Source organism: Pristiophorus japonicus, unplaced genomic scaffold (assembly GCF_044704955.1).
Source record: "Pristiophorus japonicus isolate sPriJap1 unplaced genomic scaffold, sPriJap1.hap1 HAP1_SCAFFOLD_799, whole genome shotgun sequence".
NCBI lineage: Eukaryota > Metazoa > Chordata > Chondrichthyes > Pristiophoridae > Pristiophorus > Pristiophorus japonicus.
The window spans coordinates 157,665-177,423 of record NW_027254717.1 but is presented as its reverse complement, the minus strand read 5'-3'; the positions used below and the strand labels follow the sequence as shown (position 1 = coordinate 177,423).

Here is a 19,759-nt window from a genome sequence, read left to right as displayed (position 1 = left end):
GTGCTCGCTGACACGTGTCCTAACTTGCACCAAGTCCCACTCACCCATCACCCCCTGTGCTCGCTGACACGTGTCCTAACTCGCACCAAGTCCCGCTCACCCATCACCCCCTGTGCTCGCTGACACGTGTCCTAACTCGCACCAAGTCCTGCTCACCCATCACCCCCTGTGCTCGCTGACACGTGTCCTAACTTGCACCAAGTCCCACTCACCCATCACCCCGTGCTCGCTGACACGTGTCCTAACTCGCACCAAGTCCCGCTCACCCATCACCCCCTGTGCTCGCTGCCCGTGTCCTAACTCGCACCAAGTCCCACTCACCCATCACCCCCTGTGCTCGTTGCCGTGTCCTAACTCGCACCAGGTCCCGCTCACCCATCACCCCCTGTGCTCGCTGCCCCGTGTCCTAACTCGCACCGAGTCCCGCTCACCCATCACCCCCTGTGCTCGCTGCCCCGTGTCCTAACTCGCACCGAGTCCCGTTCACCCATCACCCCCTGTGCTCGCTGCCCCCGTGTCCTAACTCGCACCGAGTCCCGCTCACCCATCACCCCCTGTGCTCGCTGACCAACATTGGCTCCTGGAGAAGCAACGCCTCAGTTTCAAAATTCTCATCCTTGTTTACAAATCCCTCCATGGCCACACCACCTCCAGTTGTTCAGGGCCTTGGTGAGGCCTCACCTGGAATATTGTGTTTAGTTTTGGTCTCCTAATCTGAGGAAGGACGTTCTTGCTATTGAGGGAGTGCAGCGAAGGTTCACCAGACTGATTTTAGGGATGGTTGGACTGACAAATGAGGAGAGACTGGATCGACTGGGCCTTTATTCACTGGAGTTTAGAAGGATGAGAGGGGATCTCATAGAAACATATAAAATTCTGACGGGACTGGACAGGTTAGATGCGGGAAGAATGTTCCCGATGTTGGGGAAGTCCAGAACCAGGGGACAGTGTCTTAGGATAAGGGGTAGGCCATTTAGGACTGAGATGAGGAGAAACTTCTTCACTCAGAGAGTTGTTAACCTGTGGAATTCCCTGCCGCAGAGAGTTGTTGATGCCAGTTCATTGGATATATTCAAGAGGGAGTTAGATATGGTCCTTACGGCTAAGGGGATCAAGGGGTATGGAGAGAAAGCAGGAAAGGGGTACTGAGGGAATGATCAGCCTTGATCTTATTGAATGGTGGTGCAGGCTCGAAGGGCCGAATGGCCTACTCCTGCACCTATTTTCTATGTTTCTATCTCTGTAATCTCCTCCAGCCCCACATCCCCCCACCACCCGGAGATGTCTGCGCTCCTCTAATTCTGCCCTTGTGCATCCCTGTTTTCCTTCAACCCACCATCGGTGGCCGGGCCGTCAGCTGCCTGGGCCCCAAGCTCTGTAATTCCCTCCCTAAACCTCTCCTATAAACCTCTCTCTCCTCCTTCAAGATGCTTCTTAAAACTTATCTCTTTGACCAAGCTTTTGGTCACCTGTCCTAATATCTCATCATGTGACTTGGTGCCTGCAATGTCTGCACCCATGAGTCCAATAGTTGTAGAGCTGCTGATGTTGGGAGTGGCTTAGCCAGTCACGTGATGTTCACAAGACTCAATAAAACCCCAGCCAGTTGGGTTCGGGGGATCCACAATGGGGCAAGTGGTTGTGAGCCTGGTGGATGAACTGGTAATGTGTAATGTGATTGTTAAACCTTTGCTGATAAACCAACTAGTTCTTAAGAACATAGGAAATGGGAGGAACAGGCCATTCGGCCCCTCGAGCCTGCTCCGCCATTCAAGATCATGGCTGATCCAATCATGGACAAGGTGATACTTCCCCATCCACTCCCTCATCGCTCAAAAATCTGTCTATCTCCGCCTTCAATATATTCAATGACCCAGCCTCCACAGCTCTCTGGGGCAGAGAATTCCACAGATTTACAACCCTCAGAGAAGAAATTCCTCCTCATCTCAGTTTTAAATGGGCGGCCCCTTATTCTGAGACTATGTCCCCTAGTTTTAGTTTCCCCTATGAGTGGAAATATTCTCTCTGCATCCACCGTGTCAAGCCCCCTCATAATCTTATACGTTTCAATAAGATGACCTCTCATTCTTCTGAACTCCAATGTGTATAGGCCCAACCTGCTCAACCTATCTTCATAAGTCAAGCCCCTCATCTCCGGAATCAACTCAGTGAACCTTCTCTGAACAGCCTCCAATGCAAATATATCGTTCCTTAAATACGGAGACCAAAACTGCACGCAGTACTCCAGGTGTGGCCTCACCAATACCCTGTACAGCTGTAGCAGGACTTCTCTGCTTTTATACTCTATCCCCCTTGCAATAAATAACAATGTGTTGCTATGAATTCTTAAGCAAAGAACCCCTGAAGCAAATACATTAAGTGTTCTCACTCTGTTTGATCATTGCTCCTGTGGGAGTTACGGTAATGATGATGTGTGCATACAAGTTGTTGAAGAGGCGCGGTGCGCGCACACTCACGCGCAGACTCACACACGCAGGCAGACTCACACACGCAGGCAGACTCACACACGCAGGCAGACTCACACACGCAGGCAGACTCACACACGCGCAGACTCACACACGCGCAGACTCACACACGCGCAGACTCACACACGCGCAGACTCACACACGCGCAGACTCACACACGCGCAGACTCACACACGCGCAGACTCACACACGCGCAGACTCACACACGCGCAGACTCACACACGCGCAGACTCACACACGCGCAGACTCACACACGCGCAGACTCACACACGCGCAGACTCACACACGCGCAGACTCACACACGCGCAGACTCACACACGCGCAGACTCACACACGCGCAGACTCACACACGCGCAGACTCACACACGCGCAGACTCACACACGCGCAGACTCACACACGCGCAGACTCACACACGCGCAGACTCACACACGCGCAGACTCACACACGCGCAGACTCACACACGCGCAGACTCACACACGCGCAGACTCACACACGCGCAGACTCACACACGCGCAGACTCACACACGCGCAGACTCACACACGCGCAGACTCACACACGCGCAGACTCACACACGCGCAGACTCACACACGCGCAGACTCACACACGCGCAGACTCACACACGCGCAGACTCACACACGCGCAGACTCACACACGCGCAGACTCACACACGCGCAGACTCACACACGCGCAGACTCACACACGCGCAGACTCACACACGCGCAGACTCACACACGCGCAGACTCACACACGCGCAGACTCACACACGCGCAGACTCACACACGCGCAGACTCACACACGCGCAGACTCACACACGCGCAGACTCACACACGCGCAGACTCACACACGCGCAGACTCACACACGCGCAGACTCACACACGCGCAGACTCACACACGCGCAGACTCACACACAGGCAGACTTCACTGGAGGTACACTTTAACTGGACAGATCCAGGACCTTACTTTTCATGGCGTCTGCTAGCAGGAGGCGGTAGTGCTGCAGGAACTTGGCCGTGAGCCCACAGGCCTGGAGTCTGAGCGTACTCAGTACAGGGCAGGATCTGAGCAGCGAGGCGATGGACTGAGAGCTGCTGTCGCCCAGGGGATTGAGGCTCAGGTTCAACTCCTCCAGACTCTGAGGGTACACAAACACAAAGAAACGGTTTCAAAACTCCGCAGATAATTCTCATTAAATTCGCAGGACATTCCCCCCCCCTCCCCCTCCACAAAACCAATCCGTCCAGTACGTTCCATTGAAAGATTACTCAACCAGGTAGTAGCTGATGTCCCCCACCTTACCTAAGGAAGGACGTTCTTGCTATTGAAGGAGTGCAGTGAAGGTTCACCAGACTGATTCCTGGGATGGCAGGACTGTCGTATGAGGAGAGATTGGGTCGACTGGGCCTGTATTCACTGGAGTTTAGAAGAATGAGAGGGGATCCCATTGAAACGTATATAATTCTGACTGGGTTGGACAGACTGGATGTGGGGAGGATGTTTCCCCCGGGGCTGGGAAGTCTAGACCAAGGGGTCACAGTCTCAGGATACGGGGTAGGAAATTTCGGAGCGAGATGAGGAGAAATGTTTTCACTCAGAGGGTGGTGAACCTGTGGAATTCTCTACCACAGAAGGCTGTGGAGACCAAGTCACTGAATATATTTAAGACGGAGATAGATAGATTTCTAGACACACAAGGGATCAAGGGGTCTGGGGAAAAAACGGAAATATGGTGTTGAGATAGAGGATCAGCCATGATCGTACTGAATGGTGGTGCAGGCTCGAGGGGCCGAATGGCCTACTGCTCCTATTTTCTATGCAGACCCTTTAAAAAGAGTTGGGTAAAGATGGGGGGAGGGGTGAGGACTGAGGGAACACAGTACAGAGCAGCAGGGTGACTGCCCTGCTGGGACTCGCAGGAACACGGGGCTTAGTGCTGCAGAGTGCAAGGTCACATCAGTAGCCTGGAGCTTGCTCAGATAAATCGGTCACAGCCTCACCTGTGTTCCTGTGCTCCCCTTGCAGTGTTTTCAAAATTAAATTCATTCACAGGATGTGGGCGTTGCTGGCAAGGCCAGCATTTATTGCCCGTTCCTAACTGCCCTTTAGAGGGCAGTTAAGAGTCAGCCACATTGGTGTGGGTCTGGAGTCACATGTAGGCTCAGACCAGGCAAGGGCGGCAGGTGTCCTTCCCTGAAGGACATTAGTGACCCAGTTGGGTTTTTACGACAATCCGACAGTTTGATGGTCACCATTACTGAGACTAGCTTTTGATTCCAGATTTATTGAATTAACTGAATTTAAATTCCCCAGCTGCCGTGGTGGGATTTGAACTTACGTCTCCAGATCATTAGCCCAGGCCTCTGGATTACTGGTCCAGTAACAGAATCGCTATGCTGTTGTTCCAGAGGGTGGCTTCGGAACCAGGGAGTTACACAGAAAACATGGAGCGAGCTTCATGCACACTCCATCTACCATCATTCAGCATTTATCCCCCCCAACCAACACCAGCAAAACAGATTATTTGGTCATTTATCTCATCGCTCTCTGTGGGAGCTTGCTGTGCGCACATTGGCTGCCAAGTTTCCCACTTTAAAAAGACTTGCATTTATATAGCGCCTTTCATGACAACCGCACGTCTCAAAAGCACTTTACAGCCAATGAAGTACTTTTGGAGTGTAGTCACTGTTGTAAGGTGGGAAACGCGGCAGCCAATTTGCACACAGCAAGCTCCCACACACAGCAATGTGATAGTGACCAGATAATCTGTTTTTTGTTATGTTGATTGAGGGATAAATATTGGCCCTAGGACACCGGGGATAACTCTCCTGCCCTTTTACGTCCACCTGAGAGAGCAGACAGAGCCTCGGTTTAACGTCTCATCCGGTAGTGCATCTCCCCCTCAGTACTGCCCCTCCGACAGTGCAGCACTCCCTCAGTACTGGCACTGGGAGTGTCAGCCTAGATTTATGTGTTCAAGACCCTGGAGTGGGACTTGAACCCTCAGCCTTCTGACGCAGAGGCGAATGTGCTGCCCACTGAGCCACAGTTGGCACTGCAACAGTTACTACACTTGAAGAGTACTTCATTGACTTTGATAGGCTTTGGGGTAGCCTGAGATTGTGAAAGGCGCTATAGAAATGCAAGTTTGTTCTTTCATTTCCAGATGATACCTGGTATTATTACCACAAAGAAACGTTTTATCTATCAGATCTCAACGCTGGTTGGGGAGTGCCCAGAATGGCCTTTCTTTATTTGATCATGAACTTCCCCCGTCCCCACAATCGCCTCCCGCCGACCCCTTACTTTAAAGGGCGCTCAATTCCTCCCCGAAGGGGCCCTGAATAAAATCAAGCAGTCTTGTTAATCGCTCGCTAACCCTCCCTCCTGCTTCCGGACGGAGATTGGTGCAGCTCCTTTTTCAAGGTATTCGTTGACCTTGGATCATCTCCCAGAGCGTCTGTTCCACATCTCCCCGATCCTGAGGGAATATCTCTCTCTCTCTCTCCCCTCCAACGTGTTTGAGGCTTGTAAATGATCTACCTCTAGTGCTGCACTCCCTGCCCACGTTAAATAGAAGGACTTCTTTCCACCGTGCCTGCAGCTTCCACCAGGTTCAAGGCCAATATCGGCCTCCCTCAAGTATCCTTCTGCCCAGTGAGATGACTTTAGCCGTTTGAACCTTTCTGCGTGACGATGTCCCCCCCCACCCCGGGACGCACTGGTGTCCCAGGCGAGACCAGCAATCACCCCTCCCCGGAGTGTGGGGGAAGCTCGGGGTCTGGCAAACATTGTGGGGTTTGGCGCGGTGGGCGAGGAGAATCTGTTCCCACTTGTGGGCAAGTCCAGAACAAGGGGGCCGTCAACACAAGAGTGTCACTGACACATCAAATGGCAAATTTCTTCGCACGGAGAGTGGTGAGAATATAGAACTCGCTGTCACACAGAATGGTTGAAGCAGAGAGCATAGAGAGGGCTTTAAAGGGAGGTCGATGCATTCACGAGGGAGAAGGGGATTGAGCGATCCGGGAGCAGGGTGGGGAGAGGTCATTCGGGTGGAGGAGGCTCCCGAGGAGTATAAACACTGAGCTGAGTTGGGCTGGGCGGCAGGTTATAGTGCGGTAGATTCGATGTGAAAGTTCCAACTTTCCCGCAGTGCTGCAACACCTCCAAATTTACAAAACAAAACCAGAGGATCACAGACATTTACAGCACGAAAGGAGGCCATTCGGCCCATCGTGTCCGCACCGGCCGACCAAGAGCTACCCAGCCGAATCCCACTTTCCAGCTCTGGGTCCGTAGCCCTGCAGGTTACGGCACTTCAGGTGCACATCCAGGTACTTTTTAAATGTGGTGAGGGTTTCTGCCTCTACCACCCTTTCAGGCAGCGAGTTCCAGACCCCCACCACCCTCTGGGTGAAGGAATAGAAACATAGAAAATAGGTGCAGGAGCAGGCCATTCGGCCCTTCGAGCCTGCACCACCATTCAATGAGTTCATGGCTGAACATGCAACTTCAGCACCCCATTCCTGCTTTCTCGCCATACCCCTTGATTCCCCCTCATAGTAAGGACTACATCTAACTCCTTTTTGACTATATTTAGTGAATTGGCCTCAACAACTTTCTGTGGTGGAGAATTCCACTGGTTCACCACTCTCTGGGTGAAGAAGTTTCTCCTCATCTCGGTCCTAAATGACTTACCTCCTATCCTTAGACTGTGACCCCTGGTTCTGGACTTCCCCAACATCGGGAATAATCTTCCTGCATCCAACCTGTCAAAACCCGTCAGAATTTTAAACGTTTCTATGAGATCCCCTCTCATTCTTCTGAACTCCAGTGAATACAAGCCCAGTTGATCCAGTCTTTCTTGATATGTCAGTCCCGCCATCCCGGGAATCAGTCTGGTGAACCTTCGCTGCATTCCCTCAATAGCAAAAATGTCCTTCCTCAAGTTACGAGACCAAAACTGTACACAATACTCCAGGTGTGGCCTCACCAAGGCCCTGTACAACTGTAGCAACACCTCCCTGCCCCTGTACTCAAATCCCCTCGCTATGAAGGCCAACATGCCATTTGCTTTCTTAACCGCCTGCTGTACCTGCATGCCAACCTTCAATGACTGATGTACCATGACACCCAGGTCTCGTTGCACCTCCCCTTTTCCTAATCTGTCACCATTCAGATAATAGTCTGTCTCTCTGTTTTTACCACCAAAGTGGATAACCTCACATTTATCCACATTATACTTCATCTGCCATGCATTTGCCCACTCACCTAACCTATCCAAGTCACTCTGCAGCCTCATAGCATCCTCCTCGCAGCTCACACTGCCACCCAACTTAGTGTCATCCGCAAATTTGGAGATACTACATTTAATCCCCTCGTCTAAATCATTAATGTACAATGTAAACAGCTGGGGCCCCAGCACAGAACCTTGCGGTACCCCACTAGTCACTGCCTGCCATTCTGAAAAGTACCCATTTACTCCTACTCTTTGCTTCCTGTCTGCCAACCAGTTCTCAATCCACGTCAGCACACTACCCCCAATCCCATGTGCTTTAACTTTGCACATTAATCTCTTGTGTGGGTCCTTGTCGAAAGCCTTCTGAAAGTCCAAATACACCACATCAACTGGTTCTCCCTTGTCCACTCTGCTGGAAACATCCTCAAAAAATTCAAGATTTGTCAAGCATGATTTCCCTTTCACAAATCCATGCTGACTTGGACCTATCATGTCACCTCTTTCCAAATGCACTGCGATGACATCCTTAATAATTGATTCCATCATTTCCCCTCTACATCTACCAATTACTTTAAGTCTATGCCCCCTGGTTGTTGACCCCTCTGCCAAGGGAAACAGGTCCTTCCTATCCACTCTATCCAGGCCCCTCATAATTTTGTACACCTCAATCAGGTCTCCCCTCGGCTTCCTCTGTTCCAAAGAAAACAGACTCAGCCTATCCAATCTTTCCTCATAGCCAAAATTCCCCAGTGCAGGCAACATCCTGGTCAATCTCCTCTGTACCGTCTCTCGTGCAATCACGTCCTTCCTGTAATGTGGTCGATGGTGTCACAGTTGAAGCGTGCCCGCAATGACTGTACTGGCAAGCACTGACTGAGCAGCTCCGTGCGGGGAGAGAGGTGACAGAGACTCACCTGAAAGGGTGAGTCCGTGGCGTGTGTGTCGGGCCCACACAGCTTCCTCAGGCCCTGGTGTGTGATGTGATTGGACGAGAGGTCCAGCAGGGTCAGGTTGGGCATGGTCGCCAGGCTGGCCAGCAGCTCGCCCACGGCGCCGTCGCCCAGGCGGTTGGCGGAGAGGCGGAGCTCACGGGTGGTGGTCTGCAGCTTGAGCGCCCGCAGGATCGGGGTCAGGTGCTCCTTGGTCAGGGACAGGGCGGATAATCGGAAGCAGGCGCTGTTCTCCTGGGTCTCGCAGGCCTTCAACACCAGGCCGTTCTCAGCTGGAGGGAGGGGAGACAGGAATGATCAACCACCATCACACAACAGTACCAACAGTGGGACACAGGGCAGCAGTAAAATGTCCCATGGGGCGTTGTGACACCGAGCAACATAAGGAGAGATTAGCACAGGTGAGCAAAAGGAGACAGGTTTTAAGGAGCATCTTAAAGGAGGAGACAGAGGCAGAGAGGGTTCGGGAGAGAATTCCAGAGCTTAGGGCCCAGGCAGCTGAAGGCACGGCCACTGATGATGATGCGATTAAAATTGGGAATGCGCAAAGAGGCCAAAGTTGGAGAAGCTCAAGAGATGGTGGAGGGTTGTGGGGCTGGAGGTGGTTACAGTGAAAGGGTGATCATCAGTAAAAGGTAATACTTATCCTGTAATGTAGACCATGTGTTAAATGTTGCTCCTTACCCACTGCCAGGCTGTTGCAAGCCTTCTTGTACCGGTCGGAGAGAGGAGGCAGGTCCCAGGACAGCACCTCAGCCAGGACCTGAAATCAACCCATCCCAGCGAGGGGGAGATCATCAGTCCGTCAACTCATAATCGGCACAGTCAGGCAGAGAGTGCGGCAAACGTACAGCAAAGCAGCACTGCCTTCTGTCAGCTCTGACCCAGACCCCTGTCTGCACAACCCCAGTAACTCTTACTGCCCCACAATGCCCTCCCCCACCTCGCCCTGCTCCCCCCCAACCCCCTCCCTGCCCCCCCACCCCTCACTGCAACTCCCCCCCCCCACACTGCCCTCCCCCAACACTACCCCATCCCACCCCTCCTTGCCCCCCAACCCCTCCCTGCCCCGCCCCCCCAAACACTGCCCCTATCCCATCCCACCCCTCCCTGCCCCTACCAACCCCTCCCTGCTCCCCTCCCCTCAAATAGTCTCGCCTCCTGACTCCCCAAAAGCCTTTCCACCAACTACGAGGCACAGGTCAGGAGTGTGATGGAATACTCTCCACTTGCCTGGATGAGTGCAGCTCCAACAACACTCAAGAAGCTCGACACCATCCAGGACAAAGCAGCCTGTTTGAGCTGCACCCCATCCACCACCTTAAACACTCACTCCCTCCACCACCGGCGCACCGTGGCTGCAGTGTGTACCATCTACAAGATGCACTGCAGCAACTCGCCAAGACTTCTTCAGCAGCACCTCCCAAACCCACAACCTCTACCCCCTAGAAGGACAAGGGCAGCAGGCCCAGGGGAACACCACCTCCTCCACGTTCCCCTCCCAGTCACACACCATCCTGACTTGGAAATATATCGGCCGTTCCTTCATCGTCGCTGGGTCACAATCCTGGAACTCCCTCCCTAACAGCACTGTGGGAGCACCTTCACCACACGGACTGCAGCGGTTCAAGAAGGCGGCTCACCACCACCTTCTCCGGGGCAATTAGGGACGGGCAATAAATGCTGGTCCTGCCAGTGACACCCACATCCCAAGAACTAATGAAAAAAAATTATACCACCCCTTAAACTTCAAAACTCGAGGGAAAACAAACCAATCTATGCAACCGGTCCTGATAACTTAACCCTTTCAGCCCCGGTATCCTCACCCTGCCCCAGTGTTGAGGTGCGATCCCGGGTCTTACCTCTTCGTTGCTCTGTAGAACGTGGACGATGGGGTCCTGGGGGGCCAGCAGTGCTCCCTCCTTTTTCAGGGTGAGTTTGGGGCGGAGTCCACACATCAGGTAGTATCGCTGGGTGGCCTGTTCTGCTAGCCAGGACACAGTGCGCACCTCACTGTCGCTGTGGAGGAGGGAGGAGGTGGTTAAACTCTCACCAAAAACCCTAAGTGGAGACCCATTAGCCGTGAGGAAGGATTGGATACGCTGGGGTTGTTTTCTTTGGAACAGAGGAGACTGAGGGGAGACCTGATTGAGGTGTATAAAATTATGAGGGGCCTGGATAGAGTGGGTAGGAAGGACCTGTTTCCCTTGGCAGAGGGGTCAACAACCAGGGGGCAGAGATTTAAAGTAATTGGGGGGAGGTTTTGAGGGGATTTGAGAGAAATGTCTTCACCCAGAGGGCGGTGGGGGTCTGGAACTCACTGCCTGAAAGGGTGGTAGAGGCAGAAACCCTCACCACATTTTTTAAAAAGTGTTTGCATGTGCACTTAAAGTGCCATAACCTACAGGGCTACGGACCAAGAGCTGGACAATGGGATTGGGCTGGGTAGCACTTGGTCAGCGCGGACACGATGGGCCGAAATGGCCTCCTTCCGTGCTGTAAATTTCTGTGATTTTCTATGACCAGTGAGTGCACAGCTCCGATCGACTGATCCTCAAGCTTCAGGCTGGATCCCTCTCCTCAACCAGCTGGGTGCAGGTCCACAGGCACCCGCTGCCCCCTCACCCGCTTATATCATTGGCTGAATATTCGCCCACAGGAGGCATCACAACAGTGCCTTGCCCCAAAGGACACCGGTGATCCTGCTGCTGTTTTTTGTGGTGCTATAGCCAGATTGCTAGTTTCCCAGCACGCCAGGCCGGGTTTGCCACATCTGCCTTGTGGTCGACAGTTCAGCACCGGCCCACACCCACAGCAGTCCACTCAAACCCTGGCGAGACCACTCTCCGAGCACGGAGCACAGTTCCGGTCACCATACGATAAAATGGATATTGAGGCAACAACAACAGCAACAACTTGCATTTATATAGCATCTTTAGTAGTGCAACGTCCCAAGATGCTTCACAGGTGTGTTATAAAGGTAAAAAAATTTGACACTGAGCCACATAAGGAGAAATTAGCACAGGTGACCAAAAGCTTGGCCAAAGAGGTCGGTTTTAAGGAGCATCTTGAAGGAGGAGAGAGAGGCGGAGAGGTTTAGGGAGGGAGTTCCAGAACTTGGGGCTCAGGCAGCTGAAGGCACGGCTACCGATGGTGGAGCGATTATAATCAGGGATGGTCAGGAGGGAAGAATTAGAGGAGCGCAGAGATCTCGGGGAGGGGGGTTGTGGGACTGAAGGAGATTACAGAGATAGGGAGGGGCACTGGAGAAGGTACAAAAAAGATTTAGTAGAATGATACCAGATCTGAGAAACAATGAACAGGCTGGGGTTCTTTTTTCTAGCAAAGGGCAGACTGGGGACTGCATAAAACAGGCCATTCGGCCCAACTGGTTCGTGCCGGGGGGGAAGATATCGCCTATGTTAGAAGTTAGAATTAAGAAGCTTATTTTACACGTCTTTAATTAATGAATAACCTTTATGTTTGTAACTTCCTTTAAAAGCATTGATTGTATGTAAAACTCACTAATAAATGATAGAAAATGGCCATATAACGTAAGTGGGTTTTAAAATGGCCCACGGCTGAGAAGCAAAGCATCATGGTAAATTGAGCCATTATGATGTTAACCATTCTTGTAACTGCTGATACAGCTTGATTTAGAACCAGAATGATCAAGGCCAAAATTATCAATAAGATAAAGGTACCATTTATCATCATTTTGTAAAGCCAAGCTCAGTATAATTCTGAGAGACACGGTCTGTATAATTATTCCAGAGAAGTGATTCCTGCCACAGAGGGGGAGGGGAGATAGATAACGTAGGTGGTCAAAAACAGTAGACTCAATGATCTATTGTGAGGCTGAAACAGCTGAAGATTTTCACAGCATTTGAATGGAAGGGAAAGGGTATAAAGTAACAGCTCTTCTACCAGGAAGGCAGTGCAAATCAAGACAACAGGAGATAAGGGGTCAGCACCACGGTCTCTCGAGAAGACGCTATCGAGAACAGGCTTGACTATCATTTGTTAAGTATTACTTTTTGTAACAATTTATTAAGTATTACTTAATTTACTTGATAAATCTCTGTTGTTTTTACTCAATATACCTGTATTAAAAGCGTTTGTTATAATGTGAACAAGTCTCCTTGTCTGAATTAAATATAAACCCCGAGAATAGTTGAATTGCTATAACTAGCAAAGCGGCAAAAAGCTGCTAAGTTAAACAGTACAGGGGTTGATGCCCCACACGAGCCTACTCCCACCCCACCAACACATCCTTCTATCCTTTTCTCCCTCATGTGTTTATCCAGCTTCCCTTTAAATGCATCGATACTATTCGCCTCAACCCCTCCCTGTGGCAGCGAATTCCACATTCTCAACACTCTCTGGGTAAAGAAGTTTCTCCTGAATCACAGAATGGTTACAGCACAGAAGGCCGCCATTCGGCCCATCGAGCCCGTGCTGGCTTTCTGCTCGAGCGCCTCAGCCAGTCCCACCCCCATTTCCTTGCCCTGTAAGCCCTGAAAATTATTTTTCTTCAGCTATTTATACAATTCCCGTTTGAAAGCAGTGATCGAGTCCGCCTGCACCACTCTCTCAGGCCGTGCATTCCAGATCCTAACCACTTGCTGCGTAAAAAAGCTTTTCCTCAAATTGGATTTATTAGTGACTACCTGATACTGAACGCCCCCCCCCCAGTTCCAGTCTCTCCCACGAGCGGAAACATCGGAGGTACGTTGCAGATTTGTCCCTGCAATTAACTGTCGCTGTTGTTCGCCCCTCTCCCGGGAGATTCCATGCTGCTGGACGGCTGTCTGGTCATCAAGTTCCACTGGCTTCCACTTAGGTGGCTGTAATCCCATCCCCACCGCAAATAAAAAGGCTTATAACAAACCTGTGTGGGATCGGGATCAGGAAGACCTTATCTTGAATTCTGACCCTCACTCTGATGGATGAAGGCACCGCTGGATGGACAGTCGGTGCAAACTGGTGCACTGCACTCTGGGGAGAGAGAGGGTCAAAGAGTTACTGACCACAGACCTAACTACCGAATAACTAGTGAGAGGGTCAAAGGGTTACTGACCACAGACCTAACTACCGAATAACTAGTGAGAGGGTCAAAGGGTTACTGACCACAGATCTAACTACCGAGCAACTAGTGAGAGGGTCAAAGGGTTACTGACCACAGATCTAACTACCGAGTAACTAGTGAGAGGGTCAAAGGGTTACTGACCACAGATCTAACTACCGAGTAACTAGTGAGAGGGTCAAAGGGTTACTGACCACAGACCTAACTACCAAGTAACTAGTGAGAGGGTCAGAGTTACTGACCATAAACCTCCTAACTACCAAGTAACTAGTGAGAGGGTCGAAGGGTTACTGACCACAGATCTAACTACCGAGCAACTAGTGAGAGGGTCAAAGGGTTACTGACCACAGACCTAACTACCAAGTAACTAGTGAGAGGGTCAAAGAGTTACTGACCACAGATCTAACTACCGAGTAACTAGTGAGAGGGTCAAAGGGTTACTGACCACAGACCTAACTACCAAGTAACTAGTGAGAGGGTCAAAGAGTTACTGACCACAGATCTAACTACCGAGTAACTAGTGAGAGGGGCGAAGGGTTACTGACCGCAGATCTCCTACCTACCGAGCAACTAGGGAGGGGGTCAAACTATTACTGACCACAGACCTCCTAACTACCGAGTAACTAGTGAGAGGGTCAGAGTTACTGACCATAAACCTCCTAACTACCGAGTAACTAGTGAGAGGGTCAGAGTTACTGACCATAAACCTCCTAACTATCGAGTAACTAGTGAGAGGGTCGAAGAGTTACTGACCACAGACCTGTTAACTACCGAGTAACTAGTGAGAGGGGAATGGACAGCGTGCTGAGCACAATGCCGGTGCCTGTGGGACATGCATCGTGGCGAGAGACAGGGTCCCAGGAGAGGAGCGGAGGGCGTTACCAGTGAATGGGGAGGGGATGTCGAGGCACTGTCGGACGTGTTGGGGACGTTCCTCCCGCTGCCCACATTGTTTCTCGTCCTCCCGACGACGGCCCTGTCCACAATCTGGGTCATGCGCATCTGCCTCGACCTTTTCTTCTGCAGGGCGAGCCTGCCGCTGGGTGCGGGCAGCAGGGCCGGGCCCACACCCACCTCGTCTTCACTGCTGTGGCCCGGCTCCCCGGGGCCGCTGGCACTGCCCGCCCACCACTGCTCTCGCGGCCTCTTCTTGGGCCGGCCGTTGCCCAGGTCATCCTCCAGCCAATCCTCCTCCACGTACTCGCCATCGGGGATCAGTGCCGAACGCCTCACAGGCAGTGCCGGGTTAAGCGATGGCTCTGCCAAGGTTTGCAATAAAATCCGGGATTTTGCACTCCCTAAACTCCGGATAGCTTGGAGGTAAGTCGACGTTCCAGCACTGGGAGCGTCCAGGTCCCGCTCCTGCTCCATCCCAGTACAATCCCAATTTCCCAGCTCTTCCTGACTCAAACTGCCATCATCGAGCAAGGCAGCCAGCTGGCCTCCATCAGCTTCAGCACCTCCTGGGCCAACGGGCGACCTCTGCCCTACGACCCCGCACTGCTTTTTCACTGGCCGGAGTGGCAGCAGGTCAATGTCCTCTTCGGAAGATGACTCCCCCTCCTCCTCCACAGCGCAGCAATCCAACCGGTTCCTCGTGGTCATCTGTGCGCTGGAGGCCAGGGGGTTCCCACCACGATCGGCCGAGTCCCCATACCCGCGCTGTGAAGGCCCACGGACAACTCTTCTCTGGGCGAGCGGAGCTGTGCTGGAGCTCTGCCTGCTTCTACCCGATCCTCCCGTGTCCCTCTGGCACCTTCCGCTGTCCGATTCCACGGCACGCAATTTGGAGGCTGTGGGCTGTGCCGGGATTGGGGCAAGTGACTGAGAACTTTCCGTGTCGAACAAATCACTCTCCCGGAAGTCCTGGACAGGCTGCATTCCTGGGAAGTGGAATGAAAATACGTGAAAGTTATCCACAAATAATAACAAGAGTAAAGCTCCCTCTACACTGTCCCATCAAACACTCCCAGGGCAGGTACAGGGGGTTAGATACAGAGTAAAGCTTCCTCTACACTGTCCCATCAAACACTCCCAGGGCAGGTACAGGGGGTTAGATACAGAGTAAAGCTTCCTCTACACTGTCCCATCAAACACTCCCAGGGCAGGTGCAGCATGGGTTAGATACAGAGTAAAGCTCCCTCTACACTGTCCCATCAAACACTCCCAGGGCAGGTGCAGCATGGGTTAGATACAGAGTAAAGCTCCCTTTACACTGTCCCATCAAACACTCCCAGGGCAGGTGCAGCATGGGTTAGATACAGAGTAAAGCTCCCTTTACACTGTCCCATCAAACACTCCCAGGGCAGGTACAGCATGGGTTAGATACAGAGTAAAGCTCCCTCTACACTGTCCCATCAAACACTCGCAGGGCAGGTACAGCACGGGGTTCCTTCCCCATGTTTCCAGTACTGTAATGCTGAGCTAATAAGGTAAACCAGCATGACAGTTTTGATTCCTTTACCCATGTGGCCTCCCTGGAGCAATACTCAATTGGTGTCTTTAAAAAAAAAAAATGTGTTCTCAAGATGTGGGCATCACTGGTATGGCCAGTATTTCTTGCCATCGCTAATTGCCCTTGAGTAGGTAGTGCTGCTTAACTGAGTTTCTCGCTGGGCCATTTCAGAGGGCAATAAAGAACCAACCACATTGCCGAGGGTCTAGAGTCACATAGAGGACCAGACTGGGTAAGGATGCCAGATTTCCTTCCCTAAAGGACATGAGTGAACCAGATGGGTGTTTACGACAATCCGATAGTTTCATGGTCACCATTGCTGAGACTAGCTTTATTATTCCCGATTTATTTAACTAACTGAATTTAAATTCCCCAGCTGCCATGGTGGGATTTAAACTCCTGTCTCCGGATCATTTGGGAGCCGACGAAGGGACATCGACCTGAAACGTTAACCGTTTCTCTCTGCACAGATGCTGCCTGACCCGTGAGTATTTCCAGCATTTTGCTCTTATTATTTCCAGATGATGAGTGCAGGCCTGTGGCCCAATGATGACCCATTCCCTACAGTCCCGTACCCAGCAATTATCAGGGGGCGAGGCGAGCGGGACTGAGCCACTGGGGGCTGCAACTGGTGAAGCAGCAACTCGGGAACCGACGAGGAACCATGCGCTACCCCTCACCCCTCTCGCTCCGCGGCCCCTCACCTCTCGCCCCGTGATGCCCTTCACCTCTCGCACCGTGGCCCCTCCCCCTCACCTCTCGCCCCTCACCCCGTGATGCCAGTCACCTCTCGCCCAGTGATGCCATTCACCTCTCGCACCGTGGCCCCTCCCCCTCACCTCTCGCCCCCTCACCTCTCGCACCGTGGCCCCTCCCCCTCACCTCTCGCCCCTCACCCCGTGGCCCCTCGCCTCCTCACACCTCTCGCCTCGTGATGCCCTTCACCTCTCGCCCCCTCACACCTCTCGCCCCGTGGCCCCTCCCCCTCACGCTGCCCCTCATTGCCCCGCGGCCCCTCACCCTCACCCCGCGGCCCCTCCCCCTCACACCTCTCGCCTCGTGGCCCCTCACACCTCTCGCCCCGTGGCCCCTCGCCCCCACACACCTCTCGCCCTGCGACCCCTCACCCCGTGGCCCCTCGCCTCCTCACACCTCTCACCTAGTGGCCCCTCACACCTCTCGCCCCGTGGCCCCTCCCCCTCACGCTGCCCCTCATTGCCCCGCGGCCCCTCCCCCTCACACCTCTCGCCTCGTGGCCCCTCACACCTCTCGCCTCGTGGCCCCTCACACCTCTCGCCCCGTGGCCCCTCGCCCCCACACACCTCTCGCCCTGCGACCCCTCACCCCTCACCCAGTGGCCCCTCACACTCCTCTCGCCCCACGGCCGCTCACACCCCTCACCCCTCACCTCTCGCCTCGCTGCTCCTCAGCAGCCGATCAATGTGCCTGCACTGCTGCTTGGTGTCCTGGTCCAGGTGCTTGGAGTAGTTGCGTGTCCACTCGTGCAGACTGTCGAGCGGGGTCCGACCCTGGGGACCAAACAGGAGAGGCAGAGCATTCAGTGAGAGACTGACACACACCCTATACAGAGCAGCCGAGTGTGGGCTGGGGGTTCAGAGGAGCGGAGTCTGGTTGGGGGAAGTCAGCACGTGATTACATTCGTTATCAACTTGATCATTAATCGAATGGGAGTCAGAATTTAACAAGACTTTGCAGACAGACTTCATACGTCCGCGATCGAAGGAAAAGGATGAGTTTGCTACTGCTGTTGGGGAGGGTTTAAACCAGCTTGGCAGGGGGATGGGAACCCAGTAGGGAGGGGAGTAAAGCAGGAATTAGATAGCAAAAATAAAGAAAGTGAGTTTGAAGGAGAGAGGAAACAAGCAGAAAAAAAGGGTAAAAAAACAAATTTAAAGGCTCTTTGTCTAAATGCACATAGCATTCTTAACAAAATAGATCAGTTGGTGACACAAATAGAGAAGATAATAAAAGCAGGAGTCAGCCATACAGCCCCTCGAGCCTGCTCACCATTTAATAAGATCATGGCTGATCTGATCAGGGACTCAGCTCCACTTCCCCGTCCGCTCCCCATAACCCCTTATCGCTCAAAAATCTGTCTATTTCTGTCTTAAATTTATTCAATGACCCAGCTTCCACAGCTCTCTGAGGCAGCGAATTCCACAGATTTACAACCCTCAGAGAAGAAATTTCTCAGCATCTCAGTTTTAAATGGGCGGCCCCTTATTCTAAGATCATGCCCTCTAGTTCTAGTCTCCCCCATCAGTGGAAGCATTCTCTCTGCATCCACCTTGTCAAGCCCCCAAATAATCTTATACGTTTCGATAAGATCACCTCTCATTATTCTGAATTCCAGTGAGTAGAGGCCCAACCTCCTCAACCTTTCCTCATAAGTCAACCCCCTCATCTCCGGAATCAACCGAGTGAACCTTCTCTGAACTGCCTCCAAAGAGAGTATATCCTTTCGTAAATATGGAAACCAAAACTACACGCAGTACTCCAGGTGTGACCTCACCAACACCCTGTATAACTGCAGCAAGACTTCCCTGCTTTTATACTCCATCCCCTTTGCAATAAAGGCCAAGATTCCATTAACCTTCCTGATCACTTGCTGTACCTGCATACTATCCTTTTGTGTTTCATGCACAAGTACCCCCAGGTCCCGCTGTACTGAGGCACTTTGCAATCTTTCTCCATTTAAATAATGACTTGCTCTTTGATTTTTTTCTGCCAAAGTGCATGACCTCACACTTTCCAACATTACACTCCATCTGCCAAATTTTTGCCCACTCACTTAACCTGTCTATGTCCTTTTGCAGATTTTTTGTGTCCTCCTCACACATTACTTTTCCTCCCATCTTTGTATCGTCAGCAAACTTGGCTACGTTACACTCAGTCCCTTCTTCCAAGTCATTAATATAGATTGTAAATAGTTGGGAGTCCCAGCACTGATCCCTGCGGCACCCCACTAGTTACTGGTTGCCAATCCGAGAATGAACCATTTATCCTGACTCTCTGTTTTCTGTTAGTTAGCCAATCCTCTATCCATGCTAATATATTATCCCAACCCCATGAACTTTTATCTTGTGCAGTAACCTTTTATGTGGCACCTTGTCAAATGCCTTCTGGAAGTCCAAATACACCACATCCACTGGTTCCCCTTTATCCACCCTGTTCATTACATCCTCAAAGAATTCCAGCAAATTTGTCAAACATGACTTCCCCTTCATAAATCCATGCTGACTCTGCCTGACCAAATTATGCTTTTCCAAATGTCCTGCTACTGCTTCTTTAATAATCACAGATGGGTATGATCTGATAGCCATTACAGAGACGTGGTTGCAAGGTGACCGGGACTGGGAACTAAACATTCAATGGTAGTTGACAATCCGGAAGGACAGACAGAAAGGAAAAGGGGGTAGGATAGCTATATTGATAAAGAATGCAATCACTGCAATAGTGAGAAACAATATTTTCTCAAATGATCAGGATGTTGAATCAGTTTGGGTGGAGATAAGGAATAATA

General features: G+C 51.9%; 1 protein-coding gene across 3 annotated transcripts in view; it reads right to left on the bottom strand.

Moving 5' to 3' along the window:
* Positions 1–19,759, bottom strand: part of tonsl (tonsoku-like, DNA repair protein) — an 83,523-nt gene that overhangs the window by 14,645 nt on the left and 49,119 nt on the right. Inside the window, exons 16-22 of one of the 3 annotated variants that reach the window (XM_070874376.1) lie at positions 17,624–17,744; positions 14,643–15,643; positions 13,566–13,672; positions 10,537–10,693; positions 9,359–9,437; positions 8,639–8,946; positions 3,449–3,620 (exon numbers count right to left, since the gene is read on the bottom strand). In XM_070874376.1, the coding sequence (XP_070730477.1) occupies positions 3,449–3,620; positions 8,639–8,946; positions 9,359–9,437; positions 10,537–10,693; positions 13,566–13,672; positions 14,643–15,643; positions 17,624–17,744 (1,945 nt within the window). The remainder of the gene's footprint in view (positions 1–3,448; positions 3,621–8,638; positions 8,947–9,358; positions 9,438–10,536; positions 10,694–13,565; positions 13,673–14,642; positions 15,644–17,623; positions 17,745–19,759) is intronic. The other 2 variants (XM_070874378.1, XM_070874377.1) reach the window with 2 other exon arrangements.